This window comes from Pristiophorus japonicus, chromosome 26, assembly GCF_044704955.1.
Source record: "Pristiophorus japonicus isolate sPriJap1 chromosome 26, sPriJap1.hap1, whole genome shotgun sequence".
NCBI lineage: Eukaryota > Metazoa > Chordata > Chondrichthyes > Pristiophoridae > Pristiophorus > Pristiophorus japonicus.
Window position 1 is genome coordinate 14,733,479 of NC_092002.1, and position 17,832 is coordinate 14,751,310.

At 47.6% G+C, this 17,832-nt stretch overlaps 1 protein-coding gene and 1 long non-coding RNA gene across 3 annotated transcripts in view; one reads left to right on the plus strand and one right to left on the minus strand.

Annotated features, from left to right (window-relative positions):
• Positions 1-17,832, minus strand: part of LOC139239093 (uncharacterized) — a 69,788-nt gene that overhangs the window by 38,835 nt on the left and 13,121 nt on the right. For both annotated transcript variants that reach the window (XM_070867614.1, XM_070867615.1), the window contains exon 2: positions 5,688-5,946. In XM_070867614.1, the coding sequence (XP_070723715.1) occupies positions 5,688-5,946 (259 nt within the window). The remainder of the gene's footprint in view (positions 1-5,687; positions 5,947-17,832) is intronic.
• The window catches only part of LOC139239094 (uncharacterized), a 31,210-nt gene continuing 18,306 nt past the window's right edge, over positions 4,929-17,832 (plus strand). Inside the window, exons 1-2 of the long non-coding RNA XR_011588600.1 lie at positions 4,929-5,043; positions 14,398-14,544. This is a non-coding gene — a long non-coding RNA (uncharacterized lncRNA). The remainder of the gene's footprint in view (positions 5,044-14,397; positions 14,545-17,832) is intronic.

The following is a 17,832-nucleotide window of genomic DNA, read 5'->3' on the forward strand; positions in this document are numbered from 1 at the left end:
TCTCCCATGCTTATCCTCCCAAATTCAGCATCTGTGAGCCAGCTCCCAGTGATTTGTGCTGTTAAATGCAGTCTTCATAAGCTTGCAGAAGCCAGATTTAACCCTGTAAACACTGGAAACTGGCTCCAAGACTCCAGGATCCCAAAATTCAAATTGAAACTGATTGATGTCATCACAATTCTTGGGGTATTAAACAAACTGACAAAATAAACAACGTGAGAGAAAATCAGTGACCTTCAGAACAGTTTGATTTGCCAAATTTTGTATTTTGTAAATTATTCTCGGGATGTGGGCGTCGCTGGCAAGGCCAGCATTTATTGCCCATCCCCAATTGCCCCTTGAGAAGGTGGTGGTGAGCCGCATTCTTGAACCACTGCAGTCCGTGGTGGTGAAGGTGCTCCCACAGTGCTGTTAGGGAGGGAGTTCCAGGATTTAGACCCAGCGACGATGAAGGAATGGCCGATATATTTCCAAGTCGGGATGGTGTGTGACTCGGAGAGGAACGTGGAGGTGGTGGTGTTCCCATGCGCCTGCTGCCCTTGTCCTTCTAGGGGGTAGAGGTCGCAGGTTTGGGAGGAATGGTTCCGTTGGTGTCTTTTTAAAATTTGTGCTTGGGATGCGTGTGACACTGGCTGGGCTCCATTTATTGGCCATTCCTAGGTGCCCCGAGAAGTGGCGGTAAGACCCCCCGCTCCCCCACGCTCCCCCCCCGCCATAGAGAAAAGTGTAAGCCAGACCGGGTAGGGATGGCAGGTTCCCGTCTCTGAAGGACATTAGTTGGGTTTTAAGACAATCTGCCAGCTTTTATGGTCATTATTTTTCCCGCCACCACCCCACAGGTTCCCAGAATTGGAAACCTAACCCGTTTGTTGGGAATCTGACGGATTGGGGGCTGCTTTCACAACCCACCCGATTTCACTCTCTGCTGAGGACAATCACGAACAATATTTGGCGGGGCGTTCCACCCGATCCTGTGGGAATCCGTCCGGCAAGTTTTGTTAAAATTGCCTCCCCCGCATTGAATTTGATCGCGTCACTTTCACAGAACAGATGGAGTCAGGGGGCAAGTAGCAGAATGGAGAGCAAGCTGGCTACAGAACAGAGAACTGAGGGTAGGCTCTTTACTCAGACAACAACAACAACTTGTATTTATATAGCGCCTGTAACATAGTGAAATTACGTATTATGAGATAAAAATTTGACACCGAGCCGCATAAGTAGAAATTAGCGCAGGTGACCAAAAGCTTGGTCAAAGAGGTAGGTTTTAAGGAGCGTCTTGAAGGAGGAAAGAGAGGTAGAGAGGTTTAGGCAGGGAGTTCCAGAGCTCGGGGCCCAGGCAACAGAAGGCACGGCCACCAATGGTTGAGTGATCATAATCAAGAGGGAAGAATTAGAGGAGCACAGATATCTCGGGGGGATTGTGGGGCTGGAGGAGATTACAGAGATAGGGAGGGGGCGCGGGCCATGGAGGGATTTGAAAACAAGGATGAGAATTTTGAAATCGAGGCGTTGCTTAACCGGGAGCCAATTTAGGTCAGCGATCACAGTGGGTGATGGGTGAGCGGGACTTGGTGCGAGTTAGGACACAGGCAGCCGAGTTTTGGATCACCTCTAGATCAGACAGGAAAAAGGTGGGCAACAGTGTTGGCTGTAATTATTTTTGGCATCATGTGGCCCCTTTAAAGGGCCGCACGGTACATTCAAAATAATGCGCACGCGCGGTTTGGGCATCGGAAAGCCAGCAAGCTGGCTGCGTCGGTTCTCTGGAGCACCGCACACAGCTTATTGGGAAGATTGGTGGGAGGTGGTGTTCCACAGGGATCGGTGCTGGGATCACTGGTGGTCACCATTTATATCAATGAGTTGGGCTCGGTAATCGCAAGCACTATTTCAGAATTTGCGGATGACACCTATTTGGGAAGTGTCGCTGGTGCGGAGAAGGACTGCAACAAAATACAGGAAGACAGGAATAAACTTGTAGAATGGGCATGTAATTGGCAAATGAACTTCAATATAGACAAGTGTGAGGTGGTACATTTTGGTAGGATGAATAAGGAGGTTGCCTACTCCTTGGAAAATAAGTATCTAAATGGGGTTGAGGAACAGCGGGTTCTCAGGGTACAGGGATCGACTGGGCCTGTATTCACTGGAGGTTAGAAGAATGAGAGGGGATCTCATAGAAACATATAAAATTCTGATGGGACTGGACAGGTTAGATGCAGGAAAAATGTTCCCGCTTTTGGGGAAGTCCAGAACCAGGGGACATAGTTTAAGGATAAGGGGTATGCCATTTAGGACTGAGATGAGGAGAAACTTCTTCACTCAGAGAGTTGTTAACCTGTGGAATTCCCTGCCGCAGAGAGTTGTTGATGCCAGTTTCATTGGATATATTCAAGAGGGAGTTAGATATGACCCTTACAGCTAAAGGAATCAAGGGGTCTGGAGAGAAAGCAGGAAAGGGGTACTGAGGTGAATGATCAGCCATGATCTTATTGAATGACGGTGCAGGCTCAAAGGGCTGAATGGCCTACTCCTGCACCTATTTTCTATGTTTCTACACACAAATCAATAAAGGAAGCGACAGGTTAATAAGGCCATGAAAAAAGCAAACAATGCACTGGGGTTCATTTCGAGAGCGATAGAATTTAAATTGTAGAGAAGTTATGTTGAACTTGTGTAGAACCTTAGTTAGACCACACTTGGACAGTTCAGGTCTCCATATTGTAAATAAGACATAGGCGCTGGGGAAGGTGCAAAAACGATTTACAAGCCTGATACCAGAACTGAGAGGCCATACCTATCAAGAAAGACTGAACAGGCTGCGACTCTTTACTTAGAAAAGAGATGACTCAGGGGTGACCCGATAGAGGTTTTTAAGATTATGAAAGCGTGTTATCGGGTTAGACGTAGAGAAGCTGTTTCCACTTGTGGAGAAGACCAGAACTAGGGGCCATGAATATAAGATAGTCACTAATAAATCCAATAGGGAATTCAGGAAAACGTCTTCACCCAGGGAGTGGTTAGAATGTGGAACTTGCTGCCACAAGGAGTATCTGAGGCGACTTGCATAGATACATTTAAGGGGAACCTATATAAGTACCTGAGGGAAAAGGATATGTTGATGGGGTTAGATGAAAAAGAGTGGAAAGAGGGTCGATGGAGCATAAGCACCGGCATGAACCAGCTGGGATGGAAATATTATGTAATTATCATCATACGCAGTCCCTCGAGTCGAGGATGACTTGCTTCCACGTCAAGAAGTTCACAGGTGTTTCAATGAAGGACTTAATATTCCAGATCCCGAACTACATCCTGAAGGGTGGAAGATGCCTATGCGTGGATTTTTTTAACGTGTGGGCTTGACAGAGCTAGGTCTTGGTCCAGTGGCAAGGGTTAACCAAGACGACTGGAGACCTGCTCTGCTGCACGGACCTAGTGCGCACACATATCGCAGTGTGGGCTGGGCCCGTGCTGCCCCTGGGCCCTCGCCTCTTCGAGGCCCCGAACTCTCGCCGCTCCTTCGCCCCGATCTCGCTGCTCCTGCTGTACCTGCCCATGCTTCAATCAGCGACCTGGACCTTGGTGACGTCCCTTTTCACTGCCGTTGTTCTCCTGCTCCAGCATGTGCTGCTCCCTTGTGTGGTATGCCTCCACAATTACAATTATGTAATACTTGCCCTCCAGTACATCATCCAAGTCGCCATTCTTCAACCATGATGATACCGGGAGTGCCATGGAAGGCAACATAACTGAGCGCAACCCGGTCCTTGACGAGTGTCCACACATGCACCTTTTCCAACAGGGCGGTGACTGAGTACTGAAAACCCCCTCCATCCCCACAACCCTCCGAGATCCCCGCACTCCTCCAATTCTGGCCTCTTGTGCATAGCCGATTTTCATCGTTCTGCCATTAGTGGCCGTGCCTTCAGCTGCCTGGGCCCCAAACTCTGGAACTCCCTCCCTAAACCTCTCTGCCTCTCTCCCTCTCTCTCCTCCTTGAAGACGCTCCTTAAAACCCATCTCCTTTGACAAAGCTTTTGGTCACCAGTCTGAATGCTTCCTTATGTGGATCGGTATCAAATTTTATCCACGTCCCTGTGAAGTGCATGGGACCATTTTGCTGCATTAAAGATGCTATATAAATGCAAGTTGTTGTTGTTGGTCCCTTGACAAGTACTTATTTACCCACTCCATTACCCAGGGTCATGAAGCCCAAATGTCACACTCTTACAAAGGCCCTATCTACAGAGGATTATAACAGCTCCCTGATAAAGTGCAACATCCCCACTGACACTTGGGAGTCCCTGGCCAAAGGCCGCCTTAAGTGGAGGAAGTGCATCCAGGAGGGCGTTGAGCACCTTGAGTCTCGTTGCCGAGAGCATGCAGAAATCAAATGCAGGCAGCGGAAGGAGCGTGCGGCAAACCAGACTCCCCACCCACCCTTTCCTCCAACCACTGCCTGTCCCACCTGTAACAGGGACTGTGGTTCTCGTATTGGACTGTTCAGTCACCTAAGGACTCATGTTAAGAGTGGAAGCATGTTCTTCCTCGATTCCGAGGGACTGCCTATGATGATGATAGCAGGAGAGCTTTCCTGGCCTGGTGAGTCTCCATTCCACACTAAGCAGGGCGTTGTTTCATGAACTAAAGGCACTTCAGAAATCAGGATGACCTTGACCAGTATCTGCCTTTCTCTGTCATCTCTCAGAATAACACGGAGCTGGTCTGCACAGCCTCTGTAAACAGTCCACCAAATACTGCACCGTTTTAGACCCCAGCGGAAAAAACTCAGCGGGGTCTGAATTTACGGGTGTGTATGAGGTGCGCATGCGTCCGTCGAGGCCCCACACGTTCCGGGTCTAGTCACGTGCTGCGAATGCGCAGAAACCCGGAACTAATGATCTGTCAACAATCCTCTTGTGTGGGGCGTCGACAGATCGGACAAATCTGAGGGAAAAGGGCCTCCATGGGGGGAGAGTCGGGCTATTTGCCTAACTTCTGCCCAACGAATGCCCGTGAAATTCTTACGCCTGGCAAAGCCTGGTAAGGCCTGCTTTTTCCAGTGTAAGAGTCTTTAAAAATAGAAAAATAACATTTTATCAATTATTTATACGTTAAAAACCCTGTCCATTCAGGTAAATTTATTTTTAGCCCCGTTAAAACAAATGTTTTAAAAATTCAAAAAAATACATTTTTGTTTAAAATATTTAATTAAATGGCATTTTAATTACTTTTAAATATGAAAATGTGTTTTTAAAAATGTATTTTCTGTGTTTCTGTGATTTTGGGGGGATTCCCATTCATACTTATGGCAGCTCTGTGAAAACGGAACTCACCATAAGTCTGAATGGTGATCGCACTACTTTCATTGGTTGGGCCGGCCCATGTGATCCCAGGGACGCTTGCGAAACGCCTGCACTCCTGAGACATGTGGGTCTCCACGCAGACTTACACACAGAGGGCCAGGACCACAAGCCGCCGAAACTCTCGGACCACCAGGTAAATTTATTGCGGAAACCATGCCTGTGCGATATTTACAATGGCTCCTTAAAGGAGACGCGCGCACCCCAAAAAAATGAGAGGGAACTTTGGTCACAGGCGGATCCCTGGCTTTAGGTTGGACCCCCTGCCCCTGCCGCCCCCCCCCCACCCACACCCACACCCCCCACCTCCAGCTGTAAACGTACCTGCAGTCCTCACTGTCCGCTGCCAGTAACAGGAGCAGCTTGCCCTCCGTGAGGATCAGGGCCAGGCAGCAGTCTTCCTGCGCTCCCAGGGGTAGCCGAGGCAGGTCGCTGATCTGGCTACCCTTGACGATGGCCTTGCAGCTGGTGTGGAGCGGGATTTCAGCCTCGGGCAGCGAGTCCTGGTCGCGGCAGATTGCCAGCGAGCCCTTCATTGACAAAAAGAAGAATTTCTCCTTCCATTGCTTGAAGACAAAGCCACCTGCCGTTAAAGAAACAGAACAAAAATCCATCAGGCTGTGGCCATGCAGAGTCCAGTGTGCGCAGTAACCCATCCACTATAGCGTGTGCCAATCTAACAGCCCAGACGAATCGAGGACCCGATTTGATCCTAAACTGGATGCTTCCGGTACTGGTGTCGCAGTATATTTATACTGTGGAGGCTCCTTCACGGCAAATGAGCCAAAGGTGGGCAGAGGAAACGTTACAAGGACACCCTCAAAGCCTCCCTGATAAAGTGCAACATCCCCATCGACACCTGGGAGTCCCTGGCCAAAGACTGCCCTAAGTGGAAGAAGTGCATCCGGGAGGGCGCTGAGCATGCAGAAATCAAGCGCAGACAGCGGAAGGAGCGTGCGGCAAACCAGTCCCACCCTCCCTTACCCTCAACCACTGTCTGTCCCACCCGTGACAGAGACTGTGGCTCTCGCATTGGACCATTCAGCCACCTAAGTGGAAGCAAGTCTTCCTCGATTCCGAGGGACTGCCTATGATGGCGATACCATGGAACCATTCGTGATGCCTCAGGGCTGTGGATCAGAGGTTATTTGGGATTGAGGCCCTCATCAAAAGGAAGTGAGGAAGACTTGCATTTCTGTTCGCCTTTCATGACCTCAGGACGTCCCAAAGTGCTTCGCAGCCGATTAAGTACTTTTTGAAGCGTAGTCACTGTTGTAACGTAGGAAACACAGCAGCCGATTTGCACACAGCAAATTTAGGTGTTGGATATTGGCCAGGACACCGGAGAGAACTCCCCTGCTCTCCTTCGAAATACTGGCCCGTGAGATGTTTTACCTCCACCTGAGAGAGCAGACGGAGCCTCGGTTTAACGTCTCATCCAAAAGACGGCCCCTCCAACTGTGCGGCACTCCCTCAGCACTGCACTGGGAGTGTCAGCCTGGATTTACGTGCCCAAGTTCTGGAGTGGGACTTGAGCCCACAACCTTCTCACTCAGAGGCGAGAGTGCTGCCCACTGAGCCACGGCTGACACTGTCCAGATGGACAAACAGGCAGCAGAGCGCAATGCTATTGTAAACAGATGGGAACTCACATTGCATCTAACATAACACAGTGAAACTCTCACACAGGATATGTGTGGCACACCTCAGAGAGGCCAGAAGGAAGATTGTGCTCAGCGTGGGTTGAATGGAAATGGATCTCTGAGCCTTGGATGCCCATTCTGTGCTGGCAGGACAGATCCTGCTGGCCAAATAACCTGCCCTTCAGTTCAAACAGCCTGTCCTAGTTATTTGCTGTTGATTCACCCTTGTCCATCTGTCACTGATCCCAACCCAATGCATCTGGCTCCATTTTAAAGAAAGACTTGCATTTATATAGCACCTTTGACCACCAGACATCTCAAAGCACTTTACAGCCAATGAAGTTCTTTTTGAAATGTCATCACTGTTGTCATGTGGGAAAGGCAACAGTCAATTTGCGCACAGCAAGCTCCCACAAACAGCAATGTGATAATGACCAGATAATTTGTTTTTGTTATGTTGATTGAGGGATAAATATTGGCCAGGACACCGGGGATAACTCCCCTACTCTTCTTCGAAATAGTGTCACGGGATCTTTTACATCTACCTGAGAGAGCAGATGGGGCCTCAGTTTATCGTCTCATCAGAAAGACGGCACCTCCGACAGTGTAGCACTCCCTCAGCACTGCACTGGGAGTGTCAGCCTAGATTTTTGTGCTCAAGTCCCTGGAGTGGGACTTGAACCCACAACCTTCTGACTCAGAGGCAAGAGTGCTGCCCACTGAGCCACAGCTGACACTAAAGTCAAGCTGCTCAAAGCTGATGGAATATTACACATGCCATCTTATTAATGAGTTTTTATTGAAGTAAACTGTTTTGATAATTGGGAACGGTAGGATAGTGGTAATGTCACTGGACTAGTGATCCCGAGGCCTGGACTAATGATCCAGAGACACGAGTTCAAATCGCCATCACGGCAGCTGGGGAATATAAATTCAGCTAATTAAATAAATCTGGAATTAAAAAAGCGAGTATCAGTAATGGTGACCATGACTGTTGTAAAAACCCATCTGGTTCACTAAAGTCCTTTTAGGGAAGGAAATCTGCCGCCCTTTCCCGGTCTGGACCTATATGTGACTCCAGACCTACAGCAATGTGGTTGACTCTTAACTGCCCTGGGAATTGGCTGAGCGGGCCACTTGGTTGCACCAAACTGCTACAAAAATAACATTGGTTCTTCTCGAGGGCAATTAGGGATGGGCAATAAACGCTGGCCTTGCAGGTGGCACCCACATCCCATGAACGAATAAATAAAAAACAAAAATATCAAGGTTGCCCCTAGTTATTGCCCCTGACAGTGAGGTTATTGTGACTCTGTGAAGTAATGGGCATGACCCACACTGTAACACACCATAGCACAGTGACCACCTGTTCTTGGGTGTCAGCTGTGGCTCAATGGGTAGTGTATTTTATCGTCTCTTGAACACTCTTACTTCAACTTCACTCTATTCATTAGGGAGACCTCAGAGACCCATGTTTAGATTTAAGATGGCGTTCCTTCACAGACCCTCTCTCTCAATACAGCTCCCAATACCTCCTAGCTAGAGGGCGCTATACATGATCTCGTTACAGGTAGCACTTGCGCCTTTGAGTCAAAGGCTTGAGGGTTCAAGTCCCACTCCATGAAACTTGAGCACAGAAATCTAGGACTGAAGTTGTTCTGCACCATTGGAGGTGTTAACTTTTGGATGAGAAGTTAAAACTGAAACCTTGCCTGCTCTCTCCGATGGATGCTAAAGATCCTGTGGCACTATTTAAAGAAAAGCAGGGGAATTTTACTGGTGCCCTGGCCAATAATGATCCCTCAAATCAACCAACACCTAAAGCTGATCATCTGGTCATATATTTAATTTCCGGTTGTGGGAGCTTGCTGTGCGAAAATTGGCTGCTGCATTTTCTACATAGAACGGTGACTACAGTGATAAACAGAACTCTAGCTCTACAATGTTCAATGTAATTGTGTATTTAAAAGTACTTCATTGGTTGTGAAGCGCTTTGGGATGTCCTGAGGTTGTGAAAGGTGCTATATAAATGCAAGTCTTTTCTCTCTTTCTATGTCACCCTGATATGTGGTTAGATTAATTTTTTTTAAACTTGTACCTCTGTTTCTCTCGGCAATTTCCTATATTTTGTTCCTGACCTTCTCTCTCGAAGGCCCGCTACAGGAAATGGAAGCCTAGGTCTCCAGTACTGGTCCAGACTGCCATATAGGCTTTGTCTCTGGAGGCTTTTGGGAGCCCGACTCAGGAGGAGGCCTCGGTACTTCCAGGGACCCTGCATCAACAACTACTGGAATTTATAGCAGAAAAAACATCCCGAGCGAGTGACAGAGGTGTAAGGGAAAGGCGAATGACAAACCAACGAACATGACATTAGGAAGGGTGACATAAAATTTGGAGTCAGAGAAGTAGATTTTGAGGACTTTAATGGAGGGGAGGGAAGTGGAGGCAGAGGGATTTAACTTTTTTACGCAGCGAGGGTTAGGTTCTGGAATGCGCTGCCTGAGAGGGTGCTGGAGGCAGACTCAATCGTGGCTTTCTGGGTGAAGAAATTTCCCCTCAAATCCCCTCTAAACCTACCAATTACTTTAAAATAATGCCCCCTGGTTGTTGACCCCTCTGCTGAGGGAAATAGGCCCTTTCTATTCACTATATCTAGGCCCCTCATAACTTTATACACCCCAATGAGGTCTCCCCTCAGCCTCCTCTGTTCCAAGGAAAAGGAATCCAGCCTATCTAATCTGTCCTCATAGCTAAGATTCCCCACTCATGGCAACATCCTCGGTTTATACCAACTCTTCCGCCACTATCGGCTGAGCTTCACTGAGCTTCCTTCTGTGTGCATCAGTAATCATAGAATCAGAGAAATTTACAGCACGGAGGGAGGCCATTTCGGCCCATCGTGTCCATGCCGGCCGACAAGAGGCGACCCAGCCTAATCACACTTTCCAGCTCTCGGTCCGTAGCCCTGTAGGTTACAGCATTTCAAGTGCGCATCCAAGTACTTTTTAAATGTGGTGAGGATTTCTGCCTCTATCACCCTTTCGGGCCATGAGTTCCAGACCACCACCGCCCTCTGGGTGAAAACATTTCCCCTCAAATCCCCTCTAAACCTGTTGTATATGCAATAACTCAATAGACTGAATACTGTAAACTCTGAACAGGTACAAACCTAGCTCTACTTTATTAGGGCCCAAAAATGATTACATTACAAGGTGGCTGGCCATTTATACCTGGGCCGCACACACGTGCGCACAGCCCAATGACCTCCGACAGTGGCGCCACCTGGTGTCTAGTAAACCCAAGCATACATACATGACAAAACCTACCAATTACCTTAAATTAATGCCGCTTGGTTGTTGACCATTCTGCTGAGGGAAATAGGCCCTTTTTATTCACTATATCTAGGCCCCTCATAACTTTATACACCTCAATGAGGTCTCCCCTCAACCCAGCCTAGCCAATCTTTCCTCATAGCTAAGATTTCCCACTCCCGGCAACATCCTCGTAAATCTCCTCTGCACACTCTCCAATGAAATCACATACTTCCTGTAATGCGGTGACCAGAACTGCATGCAGTACTCCAGCTGTGGCCTAACTCATGTTTTATACAGTTCAAGCATAACCCCCCCCTCCCCCCTTCTCTTGTATTCTAAGCCTCGGCTAATAAAGGCAAGCATTCCGTATGCCTTTTTAACCACCTTATCTACCTAGCCTGCTACCGTCAGGGATCTGTGGACGTACACTCCAAGGTCCCGATGTTCCTCTACACTTCTCAGTGTCCCATCATTAATGTGTATTCCCTTGCCTTGTTAGCCCTCCCCAAATGTATTACCTCACACTTCTCGGGATTGAATTCCATTTGCCACTGTTCTGCCCACCTGACAAGTTGATTGATATCTTCCTGCAGTCTACAGCTTTCTTCTTCATTATCAACCACACAGCCAATGTATCATCTGAAAACTTCTTAATCATACCCCCTACATTCAAGTCTAGATTATTGATGGATACCACAAAAAGCAAGGGACCTAGTACTGAGCCCTGCGGAACCCCATTGGAAACATCCTTCCAGTCACAAAAAACATCAATCAACCATTACCCTCTCCCTCCAGTCTTTGCTCCTCCTCTCAGTGGGAGCTTAGTCTTTCAGGCAGAGATCGATAGATTTTTGGATACTAAGGGAATCGAGGTATATGTGGATAGAAACATAGAAACATAGAAAATAGGTGCAGGAGCAGACCATTCGGCCCTTCGAGCCTGAACTGCCATTCAATATGATCATGGCTGATCATTCACCTCAGTACCCCTTTCCCGCTTTCTCTTCATACCCCTTGATCCCTTTAGCCGTAAGGGCCATATCTAACTCCCTCTTGAATATATCCAATGAACTGGCATCAACAACTCTCTGCGGCAGGGAATTCCACAGGTTAACAACTCTCTGGGTGAAGAAGTTTCTCCTCATCTCAGTCCTAAATGGCTTACCCCTTATCCTTAGATTATGTCCCCAGGTTCTGGACTTCCCCAACATCGGGAACATTCTTCCTGCATCGAACCTGTCCAGTCCCGTCAGAATTTTATATGTCTCTATGAGATACCCTCTCATCCTTCTAACCTCCAGTGAATACAGGCCCAGTCGATCCAGTCTCTCCTCATATGTCAGTCCTGCCATCCCAGGAATCAGACTGATGAACCTTTGTTGCACTCCCTCAATAGCAAGAGCGTCCTTCCTCAGATTAGGAGACCAAAACTGAACACAATATTCCAGGTGAGGCCTCGCTAATGCCCTGTACAACTGCAGTAAGACCTCCCTGCTCCTGTACTCAAATCCCCTAGCTATGAAGGTCAACATACCATTTGCCTTCTTCACCGCTTGCTGTACTTGCATGCCGACTTTCAATGACTGATGTACCATGACACTCCGGTCTCGTTGCACCTCCCCTTTTCCTAATCTGCTGCCATTCAGATAATATTCTGCCTTCGTGTTTTTGCCACCAAAGTGGATAACCTCACATTTATCCACATTATACTGCATCTGCCACGCGTTTGCCCATTCACCTAACCTGTCCATGTCACCATGCAGCCTTTTAGCGTCCTCCTCACAGCTCACACTGCCACCCAGCTTAGTGTCATCTGCAAACATGGAGATATTATGCTCAATTCCCTCATCCAAATCATTAATATATATTGTAAAGAGCTGGGGTCCCAGCACTGAGCCCTGCGGCACCCCACTAGTCACTGCCTGCCATTTTGAAAAGGACCCATTTATCCCGACTCTCTGCTTCCTGTCTGCCAACCAGTTCTCTATCCACGTCAGTATACTACCCCCAATACCATGTGTTTTAATTTTGCACACCAATCTCTTCTGTGGGACCTTGTCAAAGGCCTTTTGAAAGTCCAAATACACCACATCCACTGGTTCTCCCTTGTCCACTCTACCAGTTACATCCTCAAAAAATGCGAGAAGATTTGTCAAGCAGGATTTTCCTTTCATAAATCCATGCTGACTTGGACTGATCCCGTCACTGCTTTCCAAATGTGCTGCTATTTCATCTTTAATAATTGATTCCAACATTTTCCCCACTACCGATGTTAGGCTAACCGGTCTATATTGATTGGGCTAACTAAAGTGGTAGCAATGCGGTGGAGGAGGATTTCCTGGAGTGTATTAGGGTTGGTTTTCGAGACCAATATGTCGAGGAACCAACTAGAGGGCTGGCCATCCTAGACTGGGTGATGTGTAATGAGAAAGGGCTAATTTGCAATCTTGTTGTGTGAGGCCCCTTGGGCAAGAGTAACCATAATATGGTAGAATTCTTTATTAAGATGGAGAGCGACACAGTTAATTCAGAGACTAGGGTCCTGAACTTAAGGAAAGGTAACTTTGATGGTATGAGACGTGAATTGGCTAGTATAGTCTGGAGAATGATACTTAAAGGGTTGACGGTGGTTAGGCAATGGCAAACATTTAAAGATCACATGGATGAACTTCAACAATTGTACATCCCTGCCTGGAGTAAAAATAAAACGGGGAAGGTGGCTCAACCGTGGCTAACAAAGGAAATAAAGGATAGTGTTAAATCCAAGGAAGAGGCATATAAATTGGCCAGAAAAAGCAGCAAACCTGAGGACTGGGAGAATTTTGTAATACACAGAGGAGGACAAAGGGTTTAATTAGGAGGGGGAAAATAGAATATGAGAGGAAGCTTGCTGAGAACATAAAAAGTGACTGCAAAAGCTTCGATAGATATGTGAAGAGAAAAAGATTAGTGAAAAAAAAAGTAGGTCCCTTGCAGTCAGATTCAGGTGAATTTATAATGGGGAACAAAGAAATGGCAGATCAGTTAAACAAATACTTTGATTCTGTCTTCACGAAGGAAGATACAAATAACCTTCTGGAAATACTAGGGGACCGAGGGTCCAGTGAGAAGGAGGAACTGAAGGAAATCCTTATTAGGCGGGAAATTGTGTTAGGGAAATTGATGGGATTGAAGGCCGATAAATCCCTGGGGCCTGATTGTCTGCATCCCAGAGTACTTAAGGAAGTATCCCTAGAAATAGTGGATGCATTGGTGATCATTTTCCAACAGTCTATCGACTCTGGATCAGTTTCTATGGACTGGAGGGTAACTAATGTAACACCACTTTTTAAAAAAGGAGAGAGAAAACGGGTAATTATAGACCAGTTAGCCTGACATCAGTAGTGGGGAAAGTGGAGTTGAGGTAGAAGATCAGCAGAGCAGGCTCGAAGGGCCGAATGGCCTACTCCTGCGTCTGATCCTGGCCAATATTTATCCCTCAATCAACGTAACAAAAGCAGATTATCTGGTCCTTTTCATTTGCTGTGTGCGGGAGCTTGCTTGTGAGCAAACTGGCTGTCGCATTGCCCACATTACAACAGTGACTACACTCCAAAAGTACTTCATTGGCTGTAATGCGCTTTGAGACATCAGGTGGTCGTGAAAGGCGCTATATAAATCCAAGTCTTTCTTTCTTTCCTAATTCTTATGTTCCTCCCCTGAAGATGATGACCATGGCTGTGCCCTTACCCGCCTTGGTCCCACTCTCTGGAATTCCTTCCCTAAACCCCCTGTGCCTCTCCATTTCACTCTCCGGAACCTCGACCAAAGGTCCAGTTGTTATGTGGGAGTCAAAATCTACCTCCTCGTATCGAAATAGTTTCTGTTTCATAGCCTTTAAGAGCAGTCTTGCCAACTCTAGTTGGCTGCATTCCCAGAGGCTTCATCACTTGGCTTCCCATCTCCAACCACCCTGCCCAGTCAAACAACCTGTTTCCTATCTCCTATATTTTTACGTCCAACAAACAAAAATGTTTAAAGAATATGACAAAAAACAAAACACACCATTTTTTAACACCAGATGCTTTATCTCCCCAGGAAATGAATATTTATTTCCTGCAGCGTTGATGACCCTGCTGAAGACGCAACACACAATTCCAGTACGCTGCCCAGAGAGAGAGGAAGAAGGCATTAAGCTCCTTGGATGCCTCAGAGATCTCACATCCTACTCTATGTAAACTAGAGGTGATCCAAAACTTAGCTGCCCGTGTCCTAACTCGCACCAAGTCCCGTTCACCCATCACCCACTGTGGTCGCTGACCGACATTGGCTCCCGGTTAAGCAACGCCTCGATTTCAAAATTCTCATCCTTGTTTTCAAATTCCTCCATGGGCTTCACCCCTTCCCTATCACATAATCTCCTCCAGCCCCACAACCCTCCGAGATCTCTGCGCTCCTCTAATCCCCCACTCCCACCCCATCCTCACCCTCTCCCCACCCCCTCCCAACCCCACCCCCTCCCCACCTGCACTCCATCCTCACCCCCTCCCCACCCCCTCCCCACCTGCACCCCATCCTCACCCCCTACCCACCTTCTTCTCACTGCCTCCCCACCCCACCCCATCCTACCCCCTCCCCCTTCTCACCACCACCCCATCCTCACACCTTTGCATCTTTTGAGATGTAACGTCTGCAGTGTGACATCTGGAGTACAGAGTCTGGAGTGTAATATTTGGACTGCAATGTGACAGATGCAAGACTATTAGAATAGCAGCTCTCCCGTGGCATTGGTCAGATTATATGCCGTTTTGGAAGGGGAGGAGTGCTGTGCAATGCAATGCACAATATATTACACTGCTAAAGCAACGGCCCGATTTCAAAATTCTCATCCTTATTATCAAATCCCTCCATGGCCTCGCCCCTCCCTATCTCTGTAATCTCCTCCAGCCCCACAACCCCCCTGAGATATCTGCACTCCTCTAATTCTGCCCTCCTGAGCAGCCCTGATTATAATCGCTCAGCCATTGGTGGCCGTGCCTTCTGTTGCCTGGGCCCCAAGCTCTGGAACTCCCTCCCTAAACCTCTCCGCCTCTCTACCTCTCTTTCCTCCTTCATGACATTCCTTTAAACCTCCCTCTTTGACCAAGCTTTTGGTCACCTGCGCTAATTTCTACTTATTCGGCTCGGTGTCAAATTTTTTATCTCATAATACTCCTGTGAAGGGCCTTGGGATGATTCACTATGTTGTTGATTATGCAGTGTATCTCAGCCATAGAGACTAGGAAGGTGGACCCCGGTAGACCCATTGTTTAAGCTGTTCTTGCCCCACAGTACTTATTTTTTCCTATCTCAACTCTATTTTTTCTCCTCTTCTCCACGCTCTTCCCACCTACATCCACGACTCCTCCAACGCCCTCCGTCACTTTAATAGTTTCCCGGCCCCAGCCATTTCCTTTCCTCCATGGACGATCAATCCCTCTGCACTTCCATCCCCCATCAGGACGGCCTGAGGGCGCTCCGCTTCTTCCTCGAGCAGAGGCCCAACCAGTCCCCATCCCCCACCACACTCCTCCGCCTGGCTGAACTTGTTCTCACATTGAACAACTTCTCCTTTAACTCCACTCACTTTCTCCAAATTAAAGGTGTTGCTATGGGAACCCGCATGGGTCGAGCTATGCTTGCCTTTTCGTGGGATATGTGGAACATTCTTTGTTCCAGTCCTACTCGGGTCCCCTCCCTCACCTCTTTTCCCGGGACATTGATGACTGTATCGGTGCCGTTTCCTGCTCTCGCCCTGAACTAGAAAATTTCATTCACTTTGCATCCAATTTCCACCCTTCCCTCACCTTCACATGGTCCATCTCCGACTCTTCCCTTCCCTTCCTCGACTTCTCCGTCTCCATCTCTGGGGATAGGCTTTCAACCAGTATCCACTATCGGCCCACTGACTCCCACACCTACCTGGACTACACTTCCTCTCACCCCGCATCCTGTAAGGACTCCATTCCATTCTCCTAGTTTCTCCGTCTCTGTCGCATCTGCTCTGACGACGCCACCTTTCACACTAGTGCCTCTGACATGTCTTCCTTTTTCCTCAACCAAGGATTCCCCTCCGCCGTGGTTAACATGGCCCTCGACCGTGTCCGTTCGATTTCCTGCACCTCTGCTCTCACCCACATTACAGCAAAATTCTAAAGGGGCAAAGTGTGTTAAAAAGACAAGCCTGAAGGCTCTGTGCCTCAATGCGAGGAGTATTCGTAATAAGGTGGACGAATTAACTGCACAGGCAGCAATTAATGAATATGGTACAATTGGCATCGTGGAGACATGGCTCCAGGGTGACCAAGGCTGGGAACTCAACATCCAGGGATATTCAACATTCAGGAAGATAGACAGGAAGGAAAGGGAGGTGGGGTAGCGTTGCTGGTTAAATAGGAAATTAACGCAGTAGTAAGGAAGGACAATAGCTTGGATGATGTGGAATCTGTATGGGTGGAGCTGCGGAATACCAAAGGGCAGAAAACGCTAGTGGGAGTTGTGTACAGACCACCAAACAGTAGTAGTGAGGCTGGGGACAGCATCAAACAAGAAATTAGGGATGCATGCAATAAAGGTACAGCAGTTATCATGGGCGACTTTATGGGCTAACCAAACTGGTAGCAATACGGTGGAGGAGGATTTCCTGGAGTGTAGCGGGCTGGCCATCCTAGACTGGGTGATGTGTAATGAGAGAGGACTAATTAGCAATCTTGTTGTGCGAGGCCCCTTGGGGACGAGTGACCATAATATGGTAGAATTCTTAATTAAGATGGCGAGTGACACAGTTAATTCAGAGACTAGGGTCCTGAACTTAAGGAAAGGTAACTTCGATGGTATGAGACACGTATTGACTAGAATAGACTGGCGAGTGATACTTAAAGGGTTGACGGCGGATAGGCAATGGCAAACATTTAAAGATCACATGGATGAACTTCTAGAATTATACATCCCTGTCTGGAGTAAAAATAAAACGGGGAAGGTGGCTCAATCGTGGCTAACAAGGAAAATTAAGGATAGTGTTAAATCCAAGGAAGAGGCATATAAATTGGCCAGAAGCAAACCTGAGGACTGGGAGAAATTTGGAATTCAGCAGAGGAGGACAAAGGGTTTAATTATGAGGGGGAAAATAGAGTATGAGAGGAAGCTTGCTGGGAACATAAAAACTAACTGCAAAAGCTTCTATTTGAAGCTTTTTTGATATTTGAAGAGGTCCCTTGCAGTCAGATTCAGGTGAATTTATAATGAGGAACAAAGAAATCCCAGACCAGTTGAACAAATACTTTGGTTCTGTCTTCGCGAAGGAAGACACAAATAACCTTCCGAAATACTAGGGTACCAAGGGTCTAGTGAGAAGGAGGAACTGAAGGAAATCCTTATGAGGCGGGAAATTGTGTTGGGGAAATTGATGGGATTGAAGGCCGATAAATCCCCGGGGCCTGATAGTCTGCATCCCAGAGTACTTAAGGAAGTGGCCCGAGAAATAGTGGATGCATT